Raw genomic sequence first — 22013 nt, 5'->3', positions numbered from 1 at the left:
GGAAAAAGCAAAGGGCTGATTTATATCTAGTCTGATCCTGATGTACAGCAGCCGGGCCAGACTCAGTTGGTCGTTGCTGTTGTGTACCGGTTTGAGCAAGTTTAGACATTGTTTTAGGCTAAAGTACTGAAACCAAATCTGAAACCAGCTGAAGTAGCCCTGCAGATTCCCCTCCCCTCTTGCAGCTCCACATGTTATCAGCCCTCCTACATCATCAATTACTCACTGGGCATGCTCAGAACCAGCCAGAAGCGACACTTACACCGGCGGCAAACACCATAAATGTTCAGCAAAGATAACCCAATCACCAATAAAACACTGGCCAATTTCAGATCTGCAAATGGGGGTGTTGACCCTCACCATGCACTCTCCTCCCACTATTTTGCCTCAAATAGAGATGGCATAAGCGTAGCCACACATAATGCTGTAACCATAGCAACAGACCTGGAACAAAGTTGCTTTTTTGCTCAAAAATTACTCATCTCAATAATTTTATCCTGGGTAAGATTTCTTCTAAATTAATCAGAGACATTCTCAACTAGATATTACATTTGATATTTTGCAACTTGCTCACTAAGACATGAAGACAGACACTTAGCCATGATGTTTTCAGCATCTGGAAAAAGTCTTCTCAGGTGACGCCCATTCCCCTGCAGTGTTACCTTGGCAACAAATACTTGCTGTGTGTCAGTGTGTGTAGAGCAGACAAACTGGTAGACTGCTCTGTGGGCACTGGGGTTAAAGCTGTGGGTGGGCCAGGGAGGAGTGGGGGGTGCAGGGGGGTAAGAGAGGCGGGCAGTGAGAGAGGGATCACAGGGTGGTTAGCGACACTTTTTCAGGGTGGGGTTACCTGTAGTGGGTGTGCTGGAAGTGACAGTGTGGAACCTCTGAAAGAACAGTGAAATGCATTGAGACCTTCATCCAAGGCGGAAGCCACTCTTCTCTTTCTGTCCCCCTCCTCTCTGTCCCTGAGAAACTATCTAACTCTTTACTTTCTTGCTGTCTAAATTTAGTCCTAGCTCAACTCCCCTTCACACTTTCAGCATCTTTAACAACCCCCAACACTCAGATTTCACACTGTTTATATTATCCTTTATCACTTGAATATATTCCTCCACTTTATTTTTCTTCAGCTTTAATGTGCTCTCCTTTTCCCTGTCTGTCTTTTTCTTCATTCACTGTAATTCTTCGCTTTTCAACCGTCCAAAAGTTAATGTAAGCCAATTTCTTACCCATCTCCTCTAGTTCTGAAGTCATGGATTTGGATCGTAGGGCGATAGCCGGAGTGCTCAGCCTCTTACTCTGCTGGGGGACTGCAGAGAAGGAGACAGACACAGGCAGCAGTGTTAGTCAAGACCTAAGTTCAGCTACCGCTATCACTCATTCACCGCAGGACCCCAGAGTGCAGAAGATAGACTCTTACTTTTCTTCCTCGAACCCTCCTCCATATCGGGGTTGCGGGTCACCATGACAACTTTCACCATCAGGCTATTTCCCCCTTGCCGGATCATGTTGACGACCTGTCGGTGACCGACCTTCACCACATTCTGACCATTGACCTGGGAGAAACATGTATAGACAAGGAAGGACAGAGAAGTAATTGAGTTCAATAACACTCCTACCCCCCGCATCAGGTTAATAATTTTAACAGCTTTTTTAACTTTACATACATTTTATGGGCTGGAAAGGTGTATATTTAAAGAAAACCTACAAACAGCTTTCAGTTAGTTTTGGTTTGAAGTGAGGCATTGGACCGCTGAACTAAATACTAGTTTTTTTGTAGATCAATCATGAATTGAAATATTTTATTTTAAAAAAGTGCACACAAAATTAAACATTTCCTTCACATGTAGAGGACTGTGAACCTTTCCTATCTTGTTACTTCCCCTATGGTTTTGTTTTAGAGTGTTTGTTGGCTTTTTTTGTCTTGTTTTATTAGTGGAATGGTGTCACATTGGCCTACTTCAATTTTGGAGCAGACTTGAAACATGGGGCAGATGAACACATTATTTTTCACCTCGAAATTGTGCTTTTAATTACAACCCATAATGCAGTAGTAGATCATAGTATCACCTCTATCAGGAAATCCCCCATCCTGAGCCCGGCTCTCCAGGCAACACCTCCCTCGTCCACAGACTCCAGGTATTGCAGAGCAGGGAAAGCCGGGGTCGGGGTGAACTCCTCGATAGGAGTCTGAGCTGGAGGCACAATAAAAATACGGAATGCATTAGCATGTGATACAAATGCTTAAATGTCCTCAAGATTGCTAATACATTTAACCCAACCAAAAGCAGTGGGAATCAAGTATATGTACACCCAGCATCCCATCCAGGGAGCAGCGTTTCCGAGTACCAGTCTGCTCGGGGCCTCCATCAGGTTCCAGAGCCAACACACGGACACAATCAACAAATGAGATTGCCAGGCAAAATATTTGTGTCTTTAAAATGTCTTACCTTTAGCCCCTCTTAGCACAAAGCCGAAACCCTCGCTGTCTTTCTTCTGTAGAAGCACTGTCTTCTCCTTTATTATGTAGTCACTAGCAGAGAGGAGACAGAAAACAGAGAGAGGGTGTTAAAAAATGACACAGAAAAGAAAGACAGAAGACAAGGAGGACATGCATTATACATCCTTGCATGTCTGTATTCATCCCTCACTTTAATCAGTGGGAATAACGGGTGTGAAGGGAAGTTTTAAGTCAATAAATAACAACATTTATCTCGCTGGTGTTGCTTTTTTTTCCCCCAGCCAAACTTCTCCTCTGCTTCGTTTGTCTCCCTCTGATGACATCACCAGCAGTACAAGGCAAAAACGTGTTTCCGCATTGAATTAGATTACAAATGGAATTACAGTGTATTTAGAAGAGTATTATATACTAATCTAGATGTTCAATTCTGTATTATATTCCTGGTCAGGATTTTGTTGTGCTTTTTCTTCAGTTAACTCCTGTATTGAAATTAAAATTGTAGCCTCCTGTTCTCATTTATTTTTGTCTTTGGATGCTGAAAGGAGTATATTTTCCTTTTCTAGGAAAAGGCACGTAGGGATAAAAAAGCAAAGATTATAGGAAATCCAAAATTAATTTAAATTTGTGAGGCAGAACACTTTCCTACAAACTCAAGTACAACTACAACCCCTCAGATTTTGCAGTGGGCCAATCCCTAGATAAACTACCCAACATTTTGATGATAATGCTTTCTTCATAAGTTGTGTTTTGAGTACAGAACTTAAACTTGTAATGGATCATTTTCAAAGTTTAAGTAAAGGAATCTGAATAGTTTATGCAACTGTACAACACAAGAAGAGCAGAGAATTTAGGAATAAGTTGGAAGTTAAAATCACACATTTTAAATAAGTTACAAAAAGTAAAATATAGGATACCTTTGAATCCTTAAGGTGTTAAATGTTATTAAAATATATATTTTTGTAGTGTGCCCATTACAAGATTATTTATTGTCCTACTAGTATTAGAGGTGAGACATGTCACACACCCCATGCTATGGTTTAAACAATTTGGGTGTGAGAAACAGCACCGCCTCCCAGCTCTGCTGACCTCTACCGGACTCTTGTTATGAATGGAAAGAAGCATTCAGTCAGTCAGGGAGTCAGAGGGGTATATATACCATGTCAGCTGTAACATACTGTAACCACATGCTGATAAACCCACTGGCACCAAATAGTCCCAGCCCACTCCATCTGTTCATCCCTCTCTCCTTTTCTCATGACTGGCCTTTCTTCTTTTTAATTTTTCCATCCTTATGGCCCCGACAACTCAATACTTCCCTTTAGATTGACTTCCTTTCTTTGTTCTTAAACTTCTGCTAATTTCTTTCTAATCACATTTCCCCTTCATGATCTTTTAAAGTCAGTCTATTGAGTGTGTGATGCTCTCCACAGGCTGTGTGAGCCTCTCTGTCGCTGCCAGGGCTCCGTCTCTTTGTTATTCTTGTCATTTACTGTCCATCTCTGTTGCCCAGCCCAGATCTCTAACACACTGAGGCACCAAATAAACACATGAGCACATACTGTACAAACAGAGGTTCACACAAAACTTATGGTAGGTTTGAGTGAAAGTAAATTACTATTAGGCAGTAGGTGCAAAGTGATTACATACATAGACAGACATTTTTCGGTAGCTGTTCATCTGGCTCTGCAGGCAGCACAAGCAACAAGTCGCTCAATGGAAATAAAGCATGTGTGCATGACAACAGACATATCAGTTCAGGAAATTTTACCATTAACAGCATATCATGTTTGCACTTGTTTCACTACTGACATTGCTTAGTCTCGGCAGTAAATAATATAATTAATATATAGTTTCCTAGTTTTATGCAAACGCTAGACTGCATGATTGAAAGCCTCAAACACAGTCTGATGACAAACTCTGAAATCTTGACTTATTTAAATAAAAAATGCCTTGCAAGTACCTGGTAACCAGGAATATGAACTCATCAGAATAACAAGCCATTATGAAAGGTGATACAAAAGCTGCAGAAAATGCAAAATATTCCCAATAAAAGATCCTTCATGAAACCAACATTCAGAGAGAATAGAGTAGGTCAGATCTGCTATTACAGTGACACGCATGTTTAGTGATCCGATCTCAATTGGTCAGTTTACACCTGGTATTGAGTTTCCATTCGTTATCGGATTTCACTTAACAAAATGACAAATAACAAAATTATGAATAGTGTGTTAAATGCATGCCAAAACACATCTCAAATCTAATTTTGGCTGCTCACAACCTCAAAATGTGGTTTGAGCGATCAGATCTCATTTCACACCTGTACTTAGAGCTGTGCACTGGTGGTTGAATCACAAGCGACACATGTTTATTCCCAGTCTGAATAGTGCCAAAGTTACACTCACAAGTCTGCCAAGTCTTTCACAATGTCAACAAATAATTATGACGCCTGCCTGTGTCTTTCTAACGTGTACAACAAAATGTGCCTGATCATATTTGTCATGTTTATGTTGTACTCTGTATCATTTACTCACCCACCTATAGCTGTTGGATGTATGTGTGACCACTCAGGGTTGAATGCATAGCACTCATCCCTAGAAACCCATCCAACAAACTCAGACTTTGCTGTCTTCAAGGATATCATCAACTGTTGCAGTTCAGTGGCTCGATCAACTGAAGTCCAAATCATTTCTGGACTGAATGTTCCTCCAAGTTCGGCTGAGAAAGGAAGCCTGCATGTGCTAAATAGTGCACCATTGAATCCTTAGAAGCCCCCATTGTCTCCAAGTTTTCTGTGTGCTTGTCAACTGTTTAAGAGAGTGTAGAGGCTATCCTCTTCAACTTAAAAAGTTAAAAAGTACAACATAAGCACTTATTTTAACACTGAAGTGTGTTAATCACGGAAGCCATGAATAAACTCCACTGTGTTGTTTTTGTTTCATACAGAGGTTATTACAAAACAGACCTTGAATCTACACTATCAACTAGGTAACATGTAGTGTAAATGACGGTATATTTGAACTTATCTCAGTTTATAATTTATTGACGCTTTTTTGGGTGTTTGACAGAAATGTGCCAAACTTAGAAACTGTCTTTACAGGATGACACCTGAACGCATCATTGCTTTTGTTTTTCATCAGGATCCAGCAACCACTAAACTCATACAGGGATATTGCCATTCAGTGTTGCTTCCTCCTTATTAGCAACCTAAAGTTGTGTCCGTATCAATGCTGGACAAACCAGCACAGTAAAGCAATTCTCAAGCCGAGATATTAAACAGTTTTGGCCACGCAGACTTCCATAGGGGTGTCAGAAAGGAGCTGGAACTTGTCATGCATGCTGCATCGTTAAAACTCTCTCACCATGAGCTGTTTCCAATTTGTCGGCAGTCTCGCTCCCTCTTTCTCACACACACACACACACACACACACACACACACACACACACACACACACACACACACACACACACACACACACACACACACACACACACACACACACACACACACACACACACACACACACACACACACATTCTGGTAAACATACAAACCACATACAGGAACACATGCAATTAACTGTCCCAACATAGGAAATGAGAAATCTTTCCCATTTCTCAACATTTTTCATGGACAACAGCAAACACCATCCAGGCACACAAACACACACAAACATAGCCATGCAGCCACTCAAACACGCAATCAATCTGCACATTAGTAAAAACAGTAAGCATCACTTGCAGGTGCAGCATTGCTAGAGGACGTTTTTCAGAGAGCAATTTAAAGCCGAGAGAGAGAGAAACAGCACACACAAATGTTCATACAGCAAAACACAGAGCGGCTGCACTGCTCAACACCGGGCTGTGCAGCAGCAGCTCTCGTCCGTCTTTACACATGCATCACACACATACACATACACACGCATGCATACACACACACACACACACACACACACACACACACACACACACACACACACACACACACACACACACACACACACACACACACACACACATTCAAACACTCAAATTAAGGCACACTGTATCAAACATCTTCATTGTCTGAGAGCATGCACTGCAACATCTGTCAATCTCTCTAATAGATCCTGCCCTGCCATCCATGATATACACATGCACGCATCCCTCTCTCCGCCCCCCATCTCCCGAGGCAACTGGAGGGAGAGAGGGAGTGGAGGGTAGGGGGGTATAAAAAGCCATGGCAGGTACCTGTAAATGAACCAGACGCTCCTATTCACAGGGCCAAGCGACGGCCAGGAAGAAGAGAGGGAGAGGGAGAGCGAGAGATCCTCCTCGCCGCATGCCCCCATCGCCATTGCCTCCCCTCCCTCTCCTCCTCCTCCTTCTCCTGCTCCTTCTCCTTCTCGTCTTCCAGTGAGACAGCAGCGAGCGCGAGCCGCGAGAGAGGAGGAGGACAGGAGGAAGAGGAGGAGAGAGAGATGGAAGAAGGGAAAGGGAGAGGGCCGAGCTCTTCCAACCTCTTCATACTTAAGACAGAGAGAGAGAAGGAATGGGAGAGAGAGGGAGATGGAGATGGTTCATTGTGACTGCGACACAGAGAGAGCAAGAGGGAGAGAGAAGAGGAGCAGGGGGAAAGGGAGGGGGAATAAGGTGGCTTAAGAAAAGGAGAGAGAGAAATGAGGTAATTTAGAGAGAGAGAGAGAGGTGTTTGGGTTTGTACGCAGGGGGGTTTGATGCCCAAACACACACACACACACACACACACACACACACACACACACACACACACACACACACACACACACACACACACACACACACACACACACACAGTCCACACACACACGCATGCATTCATGCAATCATCTCGTACACTACCACTGACAACACATACACTTCCTCGTTGGCGATCCTGTCCTTACTTTCATCAGTTCTTTTAACCCCTCCAATCCTTTAAATGTATAGTATTCTGTCTTCCCATGTCTCCCTGTCATGATTTCCCATTCATAAAAAAACAGATGTGACTGAGATTAGTTTTTTGCAATACAGTCCCATCTGATATAACATATTCGAAGGGTATGTTAGGACGGTCTTAAAGTTTTAGAGACTGCACAGGTATCATCACCCTCATCACATGACATATTGTTAAAAGACAAGTCTGTTTTTTAGGATTTTTGTTATGTAATATTACAAATCTTGTGCAGATCTTTCTGGAGCATCTTCTGCTGTCCTTCCTCTGCTGTAACCGACCACACATGCCTTTAAAACACACTTAACTTACCTCACCCACCAAATGTCTTGCTTGCTTTCCTCCCAACCTCTAACATGCGCTCACACACACATGCACACACACATGCACACACTACCCTCACATTTGATGTAAACAAAGCATGAATGAGAGGGTACAGCACAAAAAAGAGGGGGGGAGACGCAGACAGGAAGAGAAGAGTGGACAGAGAGACAGCTGGCGGGTAAGTGGCGGAAGGAGGAAGAGGAGAAGGAGGAGGATGAGGAGGACAGAGAGAGATAGACGCAGAGAGAGGGGGAGAGATAGACAGAGGTACAATTTTCTCGAATAGGCACTCACATCATCTCTCAGAGCCTCGTTCCACGTATGTCGAAGTTGTCCTCGTTCGACTTGCCCTCCCTCCCTCCTTCTTATCCTCTTTACGACTCCTGCTCTCTCTTTTGCCTCCCTCCTGCATCCAAGGACGATCACAGCCCTAGTCCCCTCTCGGCTCACATCTCTGCCTTTTTGTTCCTCTCCCTGCATGTCGGGCTATACCGCTGTGATTCTGTGTAGAGTACGTGTGTTTATGTGTTTACGTGTGCATGCATGTGTGATGGGGGGAAAGAGAGAGATAAAGAGAGGGCATAAAAGAAGGAGAAAGAGAGAGAGGGTCAAGAGAGAGTAAGAGTGACAGAGAGAGGGAGAATTAGAGGGAGAGGGAGGAGGAGAGAGATGTGGGAGGGAACAGGAGTACCAACAAATGTTAACAGAAGGTCCACATGATTGTAGCTGCATGTCTGCCTAGGTGGTCCTCTGTGTGTGTGTGTGTGTGTGTGTGTGTGTGTGTGTGTGTGTGTGTGTGTGTGTGTGTGTGTGTGTGTGTGTGTGTGTGAGTGAGTGAGTGAGTGTGTGTGTGTGTGTGTGTGTGTGTGTGTGTGTGTGTGTGTGTGTGTGTGTGTGTGTGTGTGTGTGTTTGTATGTGTGTGTGTGTGTGTTTGTATGTGTGTGTGTGTGTGTGTGTGTGTGTGTGTGTGTGTGTGTGTGTGTGTGTGTGTGTGTGTGTGTGTGTGTGTGTGTGTGTGTGTGTGTGTGTGTGTGTGTGTGTGGGAATCTGTGTGTCCATCAAACAACAGCAAAACCCGATCATCCCGTTCTGCACATTTTGCCAAAAAGCCAAGTAAGGTGAGGTCAAACTGTATATGGTGGAAAAATATGAAAAAAACACATCACATGACTTTATATTGCACAAGCGAGAAGCAATGCATATAACAAGGCACAAGCAAACACCACCACAGCAGTGGATATCAGGGTGTACTGCCTCTCTGCTCCAAACTGTGTGTGCTCACTAGTCCTTATTTGACCCGCTGTTAGCAGAGTATTGGTCTCTTGCGGGCTGGGGAAGAAGGAGCCGCATGGAGCCGCATGTAAAGATGTGTACAGTTTAATCAGTGCAACTGCGGCAATGACAGAGATCTGATGAACCATCAGCTCATAGCTTTCATCTCTTTTTAAATGAACAGCAGTGTTACTAGTATTTTCATTGCCAGCAGATGCTGCTAAAACAGCAAAGGTAGAACAATCTATGTACAGCTAAATGTTTACAGAATAGCCCAGATTTGTTAACAAATAATAAGGCATGGGCATGAAAGGAGGTTATGATCAGAGAGTGGCAGATAACACTCTGTTTATTATTGAGTATTAGAACGATAACTAGCTTCATACCTAATTTAGGATTGTCTAGGAACCATAAATGTAAGTTTAAAAATTGGCATTAGCAACCAATCCGTTTTATCCGACATGATCAAAGTAATGTGCCAAGCAACCAACTGACATTGCCAAACCTAAATGGCATACCTAAATATTTGGCATCCTTGAGCCTTTAAAGTCCATAGTGGTCTTGGTTTGGTCTTTATAGTTTGAGTGAAAAACGAGGCGGAGGGCATTCTTCTTTAGACTTTCTTTTAATCCGCTTTTGCCCCCTGTTGCTCACACAAAAAACCTAGAATGCCCTTTTTCCTTCAGCCAACCTCTTCATCCCTCTCCAACCTCCTTTCCCTTAGAGTGCCCTTCACTGTCTGACCTCCAGATGGAGACACCACAGGGGAGAGGGAGTGATGAAAAGAAAATTAAAAAGTACAGGGGGTTAGATATACAGTGGTAAATAGAAAGCTGGGGATGAAATGCAGAGATGGGGAGAAGGATTAAGGAATGGATAGATGAGATATTACATGTCATGATTAGGGCTATGAAAGTAGGCGGTTCTGAGTCAGCTATGCCTGCCTGCCTGGCATAGCACCGTCTATGCTGCAGTACACAGCTTTAATTATACATGATGTGTGTGTTTGCAAGTGTGCACAAACATATGTGTGTAAGTTTGCAATGGGTAAGTGCTTAAATTGCATTAAATGTTACTGTTGATGAAAAGCATGTTAATAATAAATACTGTGTGCATGTGACAGAGAGAAACAGAGGGAAAACATGAGAAGCAAAGAAAGCAGGCATGAAAACGAAAGTTGAGGAATGATAGAGAAGGATGATTAATAAAAAAGAGAGAAAGATGGAGGCTGAAGGCAGGATTTTGTGTAAATAATATATGCGATTGATAATGCATTTATTTCTATGTAAATAATTCTCTCTCTATTCAGTCTAAGTCATGGACACTGGAACGAGTTTGCATCAAAGCGACAGGGCGCTCGCATGATGCAGATGCAAGGCATTAAAGGGAATGACATTATATCAGGGCGAGTTAATGAGGAGAAATCACACTCCTAACATTAATACAGGAGTCATGCTCATGTGACAACAGACCAACTCCACAGAAGATCCAGAGAAGATTCAGGTCTTACTCCATAATCAAAAAGCTGAACAGGAACGTTTTTTTCTGAGCAAAACTGATGAGGCTGATCCGGAACTATAGCTTAGTTTGTAGGGACTTGGCTTGAGAAGTTGGGGTCACTGGTTCAAGTCCCAGAACAGACCAAGCAAGGAGAGTCAACTTGGGGAGTTTGCTCCCGCTGAGCTGCCCTTCAGTAGGGCTGGTGCCACTACCATTACAGTATAAGAATAATACTAGGATGGGTTAAATGCAGAGATTTCGCTGTGTACATGTGTTTATAAAATCCATTTGCAACAGGTGAATGGTGTGTGTGGTACAGCACAAGAAGCCTTCTTTCAAAGTAAAATATCTCAGCTGCGTTTGAATACTTTTATGGTTTGTACCATGGTACAGTATTACAGTACATACAATGCATCAGTTCAGATAGCAGGGCAGTAATGATGACTGTGTGATTGTATAACATCGGTCAACACTTTTCCACACTATATTTCCGACTTAGTCATCATTGTGGTCTGAACCACCTTCATCATTGTTCAAAAGTTCAGCCCACATAAAAACTACAGCCTGGCAACACTGCATGCATAGCACTTCTGAGCCAAAAGGTAGAAATATTACAGGAAAGATACTTTAAAAGCCCAATATGATGAAATAAGCCCGTCTGCCCATGTTAAACTCAGAAAAACACACTAGTCAAAACAGAGCTGGATAACCTGTGCCTGGAGGATGACTCCAGTATGAAAAGCAGGCAGATCAGCATTTAGACCTGAGGCAGTGAACCCTCACACATCTTCATCCTACTGCATGAATTACTCACAACACATCACAATAAACAAATCAAAGTACCACTGGAACAAATGAATCACTACATGAATCATCTGGATAGACGTATACAGTATGTTACTGTAACAACAACTTCCTGTCTCAACATGCTGTGTGTCAAACATTGCAGCAGCAGGGTCATATTGAAAAGGATGTCAGTTTGATTAGCATCACCCAATGGGCGGATGGACAAGTTACATCATGCACTTAAGCAAAGAGCTGCATCCCTTCTTGGCTCAGTACTGTTCTGTGGACAATGGAAGAAAACATTGCCATAATCTGAATGTCAAGCTGCCCTTTTCTTAACCTTTATTCAACCAGAATACATCAGAGTCATAATGGGACACTTTCATGCTTCATTCTGGTCCTCATATAACACTCAATAAGCAGCAAAGCATCCAAAAGCCTTTTTGGTCAGCCCTATTGGCCCAAACTGTGTTCAGCTCAAATACACCTCTGTTGGGTGAAGTAAGCCCTCTGTGGGAACTTACCCTTGATGCAACCTACCCCTATGAGCTCAAGCAGGACCCTTAATCATCTTTGCCCAATTTGCTTAAAGAATCTGGCAGTTTGTTTCTTTTTTGGATAAAACTGGCAGTCATTCAGTTTTCTGTACATCAGTGATGGCTGGCGGCAAGGTAACTCTTACCTGGGAGCATCAAAGCTGTCATAGGATCCCACAGTGTAATGACGGAACAGCCTTTTGGCCCGCTCTCCACGACTCTCTAAACAGAAAATCACATTAACGCACCAGCATTAGGTCCATTTGCAATTTATCCAAATATTAGCTGGTTTCAGCTTCTTAAACGTGGGGTTTACGTTGATTATCTTCCCTGTGTAGTATGTCATTTTAAAGTGAACAGCTTAATTTGATTGACTGTTAGATAATCAAGCAAGTTAAGTTGTAAAAGGCATTTGGAAAAAGATGTAATTTGCCATTTTCAAATGTAATTTGCCATTTTAACTCTACAGAGTTAGATGAGAAAAAGGAATACCACTCTCATGTCTGTAGAGTATAAGCTAAAACCAGCGATCAGTTAGCTTAGCTTAGCATAAGTAATGTAAACAAGGGCAAAACAGCTAGCTTGTAGACATTGACTAAATCTGCCTTCCCTGCACCTCTCCAATATACATGTTATCACCAAAACAAGCATGTCTAACCTTTGTCAGGCTTTTGTGAGAGGCTAAATGAAAGTTTATATGAGGCTAAATATGACATTTTTGGCTACATTTCTTTTCATTCCATTGAAATGATGCTATATGTTTTTATGATGAGCCAGTGTTTGTCTGTGAGTGTGTGTGACTACTAGTGGTCACCTGATCGGTTTTCTTGGCTTCGAAGGATCACTTCCTCCACACAGTCAGAGGGGAACCAGCCTGTGCGACCCTTGACCGTCCCCTCCCAGTACCCACCTTCGCCAACACTCAACACTAGAGGGGTGGGCATGAAAGAGCAGCATGTCAGGAGAAGGTAACACACACACACAAAGATACTAATTAAAAATGAACACACACAAAAAAGACAACAATATTTTACAGACAAAAAATAAATTATGTAGATACATGTACACATGGACATGCAAACCTACATACTCACCAAGACATACATACCTGGCGACACCTTAGACTCACTCACAAACACACACATATTCATACCTGCAGACATTGAATACAAACATATATACCTTACACTTATGTTGAGACAAGGCCATTTAATAAACTCATTCTACACTTCCCGAAAAGTAGGGTTTTTGATTCACCTTTGAAGGCCACAATCCACCCATAAGTACGTATTGGGTGGTAGTGCTAAACATCTCTCTGATTTAATAAATGAATGTGAAGTGGCTGCTAGTACAGCGACAAAGTTTTGTGCTACTATTTGCTTATTTATTGTGTTGGTTTTCCAGCCTGAATTGTCCTAACTGGTTGAATATCACTACTGTTATCAGACATGTGGTCAGGATTTGCAGCCAGAAAGGTTTAAAGGGTTCAGTTGGTAAATATGAATCAAAATAACATATTTTTCACCTTTGAAAATACATTTTTATTAAACTATTACTTTATATTAACCAAGGAGAGAACTTCAGAGCAGAGAAATTAATCAATATTTATTCCGGCTGTGTTTGTTTTGGATGATCATTTTAACTATGTTGCTTTGGTTGGTGGATATTTGCCAGTGTATAGTAGTATTAGCTAACATCAGGTAGATAAAGTACCTGTTCTTGTCATGTAGTATATTGCATTGTGTCCAAAATCTGTTATCAGTTTAATAAATGATGTTATCTTAAAAGCTGCTAATTAAATCTTAACTCAATATTTAAACCCCTACAGTCAGCAGTTTATATATTATAACGAACTATTTGAAGCGATGCCAAAGTCCTAAACAGAGAAGAATCCTCTACTTAAGATTCTGTAATGTTGCTTTGCATGTTTCTGATCCTGCCCTCAGAATCAGAATCAGAATACCTTTATTCGTCCCACAGAGGAGAAATATTAATTTCACTCAGTTCACTTTTACATTTCAAGTGTTGAAGCATGTCTAAATCAGGCGTAAACAGAATCACAAACACTGAGACAAACACTTTGAAAATACACTGAGGACAAAATGCAGTATTATGCTTCAGCACACACACACACACACACACACACACACACACACACACACACACACACACACACACACACACACACACACACACACACACACACACACACACACACACTGTGTTTCTTGATATGAAAATAAACAAAGTTACCTTTGACCCTGTCTCCCTTATTAAAGCTGATTTCCCGCTCGCCCTGGGCAGAATGTGATCGAGTAGCTACAAAGACTCGTCCAGGGACAGCGCTGTAAAGGCGTCTCCGCTGGCCTGCGGTTTGTCCAGCTGTGCTGGCAGGGGTAGGGCTGGATGGGGGGGAGGGAGCAGAATATGAGAAGAACTTTAAATCTTAAAGCTCCCTACAGGTATGGGTGACTGAATGTCTTTATTCAACTGGTTACTTCAGACTGAAATTGAAGGATGTTTAAGTCTATATGAGATCATGTTTCCAAAATGTTGCAATAATGCACGACAGATGTCAGCTTTTCGCCACTCACCCCTGTCTCCGACTCTGCCTGCTCCGGTCCTCCTTGTCTCCGATTCTTCCTCGGGACGGGGAGCGCGTCCTTGCCCCTCTGGGACTGCTGGAGCTCCGCAGGGTTCCTGTATGCTTATAACCCTGAGAGACAGACGGACAGACCGAGAAAGAATATCTATTCAAGATGTTTATATGTAACAGTATATTATTTCAATGTACAACCACATGTATAGTGATTTTATAATATTGTAGCTACATGTGTATCCTGTGATTTCTTTAACTTTGCTTTGAAAAGCTTAAAAATGTTTTCAAAAACAACAGTCATGAAATGATAAATATAGATATACATATATACACTGCCCGGCCAAAGAAAAGAGGTCACAAGCCTGTGGGGGCAGTGCTATGATCTGGGGTTGCTGCAGTTGGTCTGGTCTAGGTTCAGCAACGTTATGTGCCCAAAGAATGAGGTCAGCTGACTACCTGAATATACTGAATGACCAGGTTATTCCATCAATGGATGTTTTCTTCCCTGATGGCATGGGCCTGTTCCAAGATGACAATGCAAGGATCTATCGGGCTCAAATTGTGAAAGAGTAGATCAGGGAGCATGAGACATCATTTTCACACATAGATTGGCCACCACAGAGTCCAGACCTGAACCCGATTGAAAATCTTTGGGATGTGCTGGAGAAGACTTTGCGCAGTGATCCAAATCTCCCGTCATCAATACAAGATCTTGGCGAAAAATTAATGCAAGACAGAAATAAATGTTGTGACATTGCAGAAGCTTGTGGAAACGATGCCACAGCGAATGCGTGCCGTAATCAAAGCTAAATGCGGTCCAACGATTACTAGAGTGTGTGACATTTTTTTGGGCCAGGCAGTGTATATATATATATATATATATATTTATTTATATTTGCAAATTGATTGATGCAAACATCAAATAAATTATGTAGTTTTCTTCCATGATGTTGTATTCATATGGCCTATCACACAACATGGTCACTTGCCCAGACTAAAGTAGAGGAACATGTATAGCTTAATCGAGTAAGCAAGATATAAGTTGCTGTAGTGCGAACCGTTCACCACTAGAGGTAGATAAAGGTCATGTATTTCATTGTATAAAGTCCCTTCAAATTAAATCATGGGGATGCCACTGCTCAAGCTTCCATTTGTGATATGTAAATATCCATTATCTGTGCATTAATCATTTCTCCAAGCTCTCAAGTAAATGGCCAATTGTACTGCAATGCAAGTTAATAAAATACATTGCATAACTTCCTAGATAAATTCTGAAGGAGTCAACACAATCCAGGACCGTACTGTTCTAATAATCACTGACGTGTGTTCATTGGGGAATAACTAAACATTCTTTAAGAAGTCAAATGTTCCAAAACACTTACAAAATAGACCTCAAGGTAGGGTTGTTTCCACTGCCAATAATCAATTTAAACGTGAATTTTAAGTGAACATGGATGAGAAGTTCTAGACATCTTTGAACGTTTCTTTGTCATCAACAATTCCATGGTGTCATAAAAAGACTATTAATGAACATAACAGTTGCTGTTAAGTTCAAAGCTGAAACAAATACTAGACTTGGGGGTGATATTGCTTTTTTTTGTTGCACACCCACACCCTGACAATACCCACACACACATACCTGCACAGAGACAATGTTGGTCCCTGGGGCATTGGGCACTGCCATCCAGTCTGGTAGGTTCATACTGCTGTCACTGTTTGCTCGAAGGAAGGGGTGAGGGTGGGGTATCGTCAGGGTACGGGTGCTTTCTCGCCTCTGCGGTGCGTACTTAGGAGACTCCACAAAGGGAACTAGGAGGGGAGACAGGAAATAATGAAATAAAAAGTTGTTGTATCAGATTTGAACTGCTCTTATTTTGCACCACCTCCCCATCCAGAGTGTACATACTCAGATAGGTGCTGTAAATACTCCTTGTGTGCATTCATTATATAATATTTATTTGCAGCTCCCCTTTACTTGTTAATTGAACCCCGGAATCCCCCGTGATGGTCCAATGCTCGATGTTAGATCTAACAAAATGTCACTAAACAACGTTACTCATCCCAAAACTGCTATGCAAAATGAAGCCTGACCTTAGCTACTTACCCACATCTGTGTCCCGGTGGTTTTTGATGATTTCTCCCAGCTCAAAATTGCCGGACATAACAGCCACCTGGAAAAAGGCACACAAAGACACATACATTTACAGTCTTTTGTAAAATACAGTCTTATGGCAAATGCATGCACAAAATAAAATGTTGTAACAGACCTTTTATTAGTTTAACCCCATTATGTGTACACTCTACTTGTACTTCCAATGGGCTAAATTACAAATGATGAAACACCGATTTATGGACGTGACATATTTCAAAAACATTCTCATAGATTTGCTGTTTTCTTGATAAAGAAACTATACAGCAAAATAAGTACATCCCGGTGAGACTATATTTTTGGGTGTTTTAACTTGCACAAAGTCTGCCAAACTGGTGTTTTCTCCCTGTTGTCTCGTCTCGTTTCCTCTCTCGCATGCACATAAACACAACAGACTGTCTCAGCTGGCTTGTTCTGCATCGACAGAGTTAATATATCCAGATTAAGGGGTCACACGCATTCCTGCCACCTGGGACCTCCGTGTGCATCGCAGCACACTAATGTTTTAAGTAAAATTAGGCCCTGGCACTTTCTGCTACTTTAACTTAATAAGACACTAAACCATAACAGCACCCAACATGCATAATTACTCAGCCAGGCACACAGTCATTACCTGAAAAGGGGTCTGCCCACTATTGTTCTTTGTGTCTTTATTTGCTCCTCGGTAGAGCAGAATTCGTGAACAGCTTTCCTGCAAAAACATTAGTGTACATGAATTGTAGGATTGCCTCTTAATCTTGAAATGCACCTTTTCTGTTGTAAGCATTAGCCTAATATAACAAGGTATTATCTTCTATTGACTTTTTTTGTACATGCCATTGTTCTAAAATGTTGCTAAAACTCAAAACTGATTTTTAAGCAAGATACAATTCAAATGAAAATATACAGGTATACAAATATTCATTTGCATTTTGATTAAACTGCAAAGATAAAGAGCATTTATGTTGCATTCATCTTTATACGTTATCTTTAAATGTTTAAGGTATTTATGGTGATATTTTTCTTTACTGTGTAGCTGACATTTGATCCCGGTTAAAGAAAATGTGTCTACCTTGTTGTATAAAGCACAGATGTGCAAGGCAGTGTTTCCAGAGGCATTCTGGGAGGAAGAATCTGCCCCATAGAAGAGGAGGTGCTCCAGATGCTGCGAGTTACCATTTTGACAGGCCTGACAGGACATGAACAGATTGTGGAGGAGTCATGGTAAGACAGGACAGAGAGGACAGCAAGATGTGGAAAGAAAAATAGTTTGTTAGGAAAGTAGGAAAATGTACCAAAGTGTAAAACAGGATGGATTTATGAGGTTAAGTTTGATAGAGATAACAGAAAGGCAGAGAAGCAACAATGATGAAGAACACAGAGTGACAAAGGGACAGAAACAGGGTGACATGCATCAAGTGACACAACATTTAATTAACACCTAACTCAGAGGGTGCGAAAACAGAGAGGGTGAGATCTCATCATAATAATAATTGTGACTTCTTATCCTTCAGTATTGTCCCACAAATACAGCCCATCATATAAGGAATATCAAAACTGTTAACTGTATATTAGCCTATTTATTTGATAAATTATGCCACTACACAATCAATGCTTATTTCAGCAGCTGTTTGTAATTCAGGACCCTTACAGCCTTTTTGAAGTCAATGCCTTAACAATATAAATCAATTTGCAGAAAACAGATATTAAACTACAAGTTGTCATAGCAACACTGCTTCATACTGTACATACAATGCCAGTTAACTCACTGGTGGTTTAAAGATGATTCTTTTAAAATAATTGCTGTATTCAGTGGTAAAGGAACAGGAGTGTGAAACAATATAGTGGGATTGATAATACATGTTTTATTTGAAAAATGAAATATTGATATGTTTAAAAAAAACGATTACACTATTATGTAAAGAATCCAGCATCTCTTCAATCATATTGTAATTGCTTCATTGAAGCCAACAAAAAAGATTTCTAAAGATACTGAAATAATATTGTTGCTTTTTTATTATTTCGGCCATGATGATCATGTAGTGAAAATATAGCAACAGTATACAGCAGTAGTAAGGGCAATAGAATAACCTTGAACAATAATTCAGTGGAATATATGTTTTTCTTTGCAAAGGTAAATGCAGTAACACTTACATACTGTGTGTAGCAGTATGAAGGTGACTGGAATGAAAAAACTCTACAGGGAATAATGGGTGGATCCAATTCTGACAAAAAAAAATCCTGTTCAAACACTGAATACTTTTAGGGGCCATAGGTATTTCCAAGTTGTAAGAAATCAGTATCAATGAGAAAAAAATATATAGAGGTTTGTATAGTGCTATTTAGTGGTTAAAATGTTTACAATGGTATATCAACTCTAAAAAAATCTCAGGAAACATGCTTATCACTGAGAAGATGACACTGATACCTTTATTTTCTGTCCACTTCATCGCTGGAAAATGTTGCCACTGAAGCTTTGTGGATGGGATGAAGGGTGAAAGGTTTCCGAGGTAAAATGGGTGGAGTTTGATGACATGAATGGTTTTTGACCCAGACACAGATGCTGTACATACGGAGACACTGGAACACAGAGTACACTGGTACTTTACAAATAGGGTTCATGCCCACTTTGATAGTACGTGCAACAGAATTTAAAATCCTAAATGACTGAAAGAAGGACTTTTTTTATGGTGCTTTCAGACTACAACCCAAAAATAGTGAAAAATTAGGCCACTGACCCCACTGGATTAAAAAGAGGTAGCACCAAGCATCCTCTGCAGTTGATTAGGAGAAGAATTTACTGTATACAACCCTAATGCACACACGTACAGTACCTGATGTGTCTCGTCCCAGCCGTTCTCATCCCTGATGCCCAGTTTGGCGTGGTGGTAAAGCAATGTTTCACAGCAGGAGGTGTCCCCGCCTGTCAGCACAGTGTGGTAGAGTGGCGTCAGCCCTCGCCGGTCCTTATAGTCTGCAGATGCACCCAGGGACAGCAGGACCTGCAGAAAGACACAGCAAAGAAGGTCAACCTCATGTTCAGGCCATTCTTGAATACTGGCAATAATGACACCAATAAGCGGATAAGATATATAAATGCAATTATTGCAATGCATGAAAAATCAGTTACTTTCTATTTCAATTCAAATCAATTACTTTTATATGCTAATAATATATCTAATTTTAAAAGGCAGCAAAAATATCAAAAGGTGGTTACCAACTTCCAATCGAGGAATATTCATGGATCTTATAAAAGGATGGGAACACATAGCCAGGGTTTCAGAGAGGTCATTCAGTGCCTCGGGCTGGAGAGTCTTATGTATTCAATCAGAGTCTGTAGTATATTTATGAAGCTGTTTTCTTCCCTTTGTGAAAAATATTTTCTCTGACAATGTACCACATGCAATTAATCCCCCCTATATCAGTCTTTCCCTTCTACACGTACATTTCTTCTCTGAGGTGTGGGAGCTTAAGTTCTGGACAAATGCCTTAAATGTCAATTTTCCACACACCTTTAATCCAGGCAATCTGAATTTAAATGTGTTTTTTCTCTCTGGTTGAATAAGATAATAGATGTTTTTTTGTTGTTCTTTGTGTGTGGGTGAGTGTGGATGGTTGCGTGGGAATGTCTGTTTAATCTGTCTTTAGCTCATTTGCTTACAAAGCAACACAAATGAAGATAGTCTTTGATTCAGTGCAAGCATCCCGAGTGTCGGTTGGATTTTCTTTTTTTTAATGGCTTGACAATGAAAATGAAAATTACTCATAATTAGATAACAGCATATCTATAAAAAGGATACAATGTGAGTCAATGTTTACCAGCAGGGCTGTATGGCGGTGGCCTCGCACAGCTTTGTGTAAGGGTGTGAGTCCATCTTTGGCGCGGAAGTCAATGTGAGCCCCTCCCTCCACCAGGACCCGGATGGCCTCACCTCCACCCGGCTCACACTGCACCGCCAGGGACAGAGCAGTCTCTGGGGGACATACACACAGAGATTCAAGAGTTTTTCATTATCACAAAAGTAGTGGTTTGAAAGTCAAATTATTTGGAGGGCACTGTCCAGATTGTTTGCTCCTAGGGGGGCGCTTGAAAACAATACATATCAACTATTAACTTCTTGAACACCTGCACCATTCTCCTTGTAGGTTATACGAAAACATATTAACCAATATTGAACTCCAAAAAAATAATGAACTGTCCACCTCTTCTGAAACTGTGTTTATGTTGCTCCAATGTTTTCTTGCTTTAAACTACCCTGTGGAGTTGTTGGCGGGGGACCCTCATGTTTGAAAAAAAAAGTGCCTTTTGGATACCCTTAAATAAAAAAAAACATCAAGGTGGAACAGCCAGCTTGCATCCACCACTGTGCATTCTGAGCATTTCAACAAGAATCCCTTCAATCCTTTCTGAATCCCAGCATGAATGAAATGATATCATAAAATATTTTCAGGTCACCACAAACCCTGAGAGAATTCAGCACTTCAAAGTTTCCCGCATATGTTCAAATACACTTCTGATTAAATTTAATGTAAAATAAAAACTCTTCTGAGAATTACCTCTCCAGATTGGTTTCATCCTACAGGTAGAAACATTAGCTTTAAAGTAAATATGAAAGTGTTTATTCTGAGTTTGCTTCATGATACTTGGAGCCAATTATGCTAACATTAAATGGAGATTTCAAAACAAAGCAATATAGTGTCACAACACTTTTAACTTCAATTTCTTCAGGAAGAAGGTTCAATGGCACCTACTAGAAGAAAAGCATTCAAAGTGATCCCTCTAAAAGAAAAGGGTACAGAGCATTGGCTGCCATGGCAACAAGAGAGTTTTTGGCGAAGTGGAAAACGATTAAGCGCTTTTATCCTCAAAATGATTCTGGAGAGCTCAGGTACAAATCATTTGGGGGTAATGTTTCGACTGCATCTGAAGTTCTCTGAAGTTTACATGTCGGGAAGACTGCCCACTGGCCACTAAACAGTTTCTTTGGCAGAAATGGAAGTGAGCCCCCGCTGACAGGAGCCATGCCGATATGGTCAAATAATTGAATGTCCTACTAAAGGAACTCAGTGTGAGCCTTCTGCTGGTGGTAAAACATGAAAAAAGAGAGACAGGCAGGTCACATGTAAAACAAATGCTTTTGATCGTCCCCTTGCCAATCCTAAGCCTAATGCCATAGACCTAATAGTTAATCATTTTGATTCAAACTGACAGTCAAGAATAAGAAGAACCACTTTAATTCATGAAAAAGAACATTTCAACGGTTGAAAATCTACTTTAACATAGATTTAGTGAGTTTTTGAGCCAACCTTCTCAGTTTTAAGGCAAGGTCATTGTAGTAGAACAGTTATTATAACTGAATTAATTAATTCTGTTATTCACAGTTACCCTTGGCTTTGTCGATTTTTGTTGGTATCTTTACATTTAGCATAGAAACTAATGTCCAACACTGAACCC

General features: G+C 41.0%; 1 protein-coding gene across 1 annotated transcript in view; it reads right to left on the bottom strand.

Moving 5' to 3' along the window:
• Nucleotides 1-22013, bottom strand: part of shank1 (SH3 and multiple ankyrin repeat domains 1) — a 64939-nt gene that overhangs the window by 14923 nt on the left and 28003 nt on the right. The window contains exons 7-20 of the mRNA XM_063904643.1: nucleotides 20378-20532; nucleotides 19393-19560; nucleotides 17631-17747; nucleotides 17193-17270; nucleotides 16535-16601; nucleotides 16070-16239; nucleotides 14426-14547; nucleotides 14085-14233; nucleotides 12646-12759; nucleotides 11978-12053; nucleotides 2454-2536; nucleotides 2074-2198; nucleotides 1424-1559; nucleotides 1233-1313 (exon numbers count right to left, since the gene is read on the bottom strand). Coding sequence (XP_063760713.1) covers nucleotides 1233-1313; nucleotides 1424-1559; nucleotides 2074-2198; nucleotides 2454-2536; nucleotides 11978-12053; nucleotides 12646-12759; nucleotides 14085-14233; nucleotides 14426-14547; nucleotides 16070-16239; nucleotides 16535-16601; nucleotides 17193-17270; nucleotides 17631-17747; nucleotides 19393-19560; nucleotides 20378-20532 — 1641 coding nt within the window. The remainder of the gene's footprint in view (nucleotides 1-1232; nucleotides 1314-1423; nucleotides 1560-2073; nucleotides 2199-2453; nucleotides 2537-11977; nucleotides 12054-12645; nucleotides 12760-14084; nucleotides 14234-14425; nucleotides 14548-16069; nucleotides 16240-16534; nucleotides 16602-17192; nucleotides 17271-17630; nucleotides 17748-19392; nucleotides 19561-20377; nucleotides 20533-22013) is intronic.

Source organism: Eleginops maclovinus, chromosome 16 (genome assembly GCF_036324505.1).
Source record: "Eleginops maclovinus isolate JMC-PN-2008 ecotype Puerto Natales chromosome 16, JC_Emac_rtc_rv5, whole genome shotgun sequence".
Classification (NCBI taxonomy): Eukaryota; Metazoa; Chordata; class Actinopteri; order Perciformes; family Eleginopidae; genus Eleginops; species Eleginops maclovinus.
This window is presented reverse-complemented; position numbering and strand designations above follow the sequence as displayed.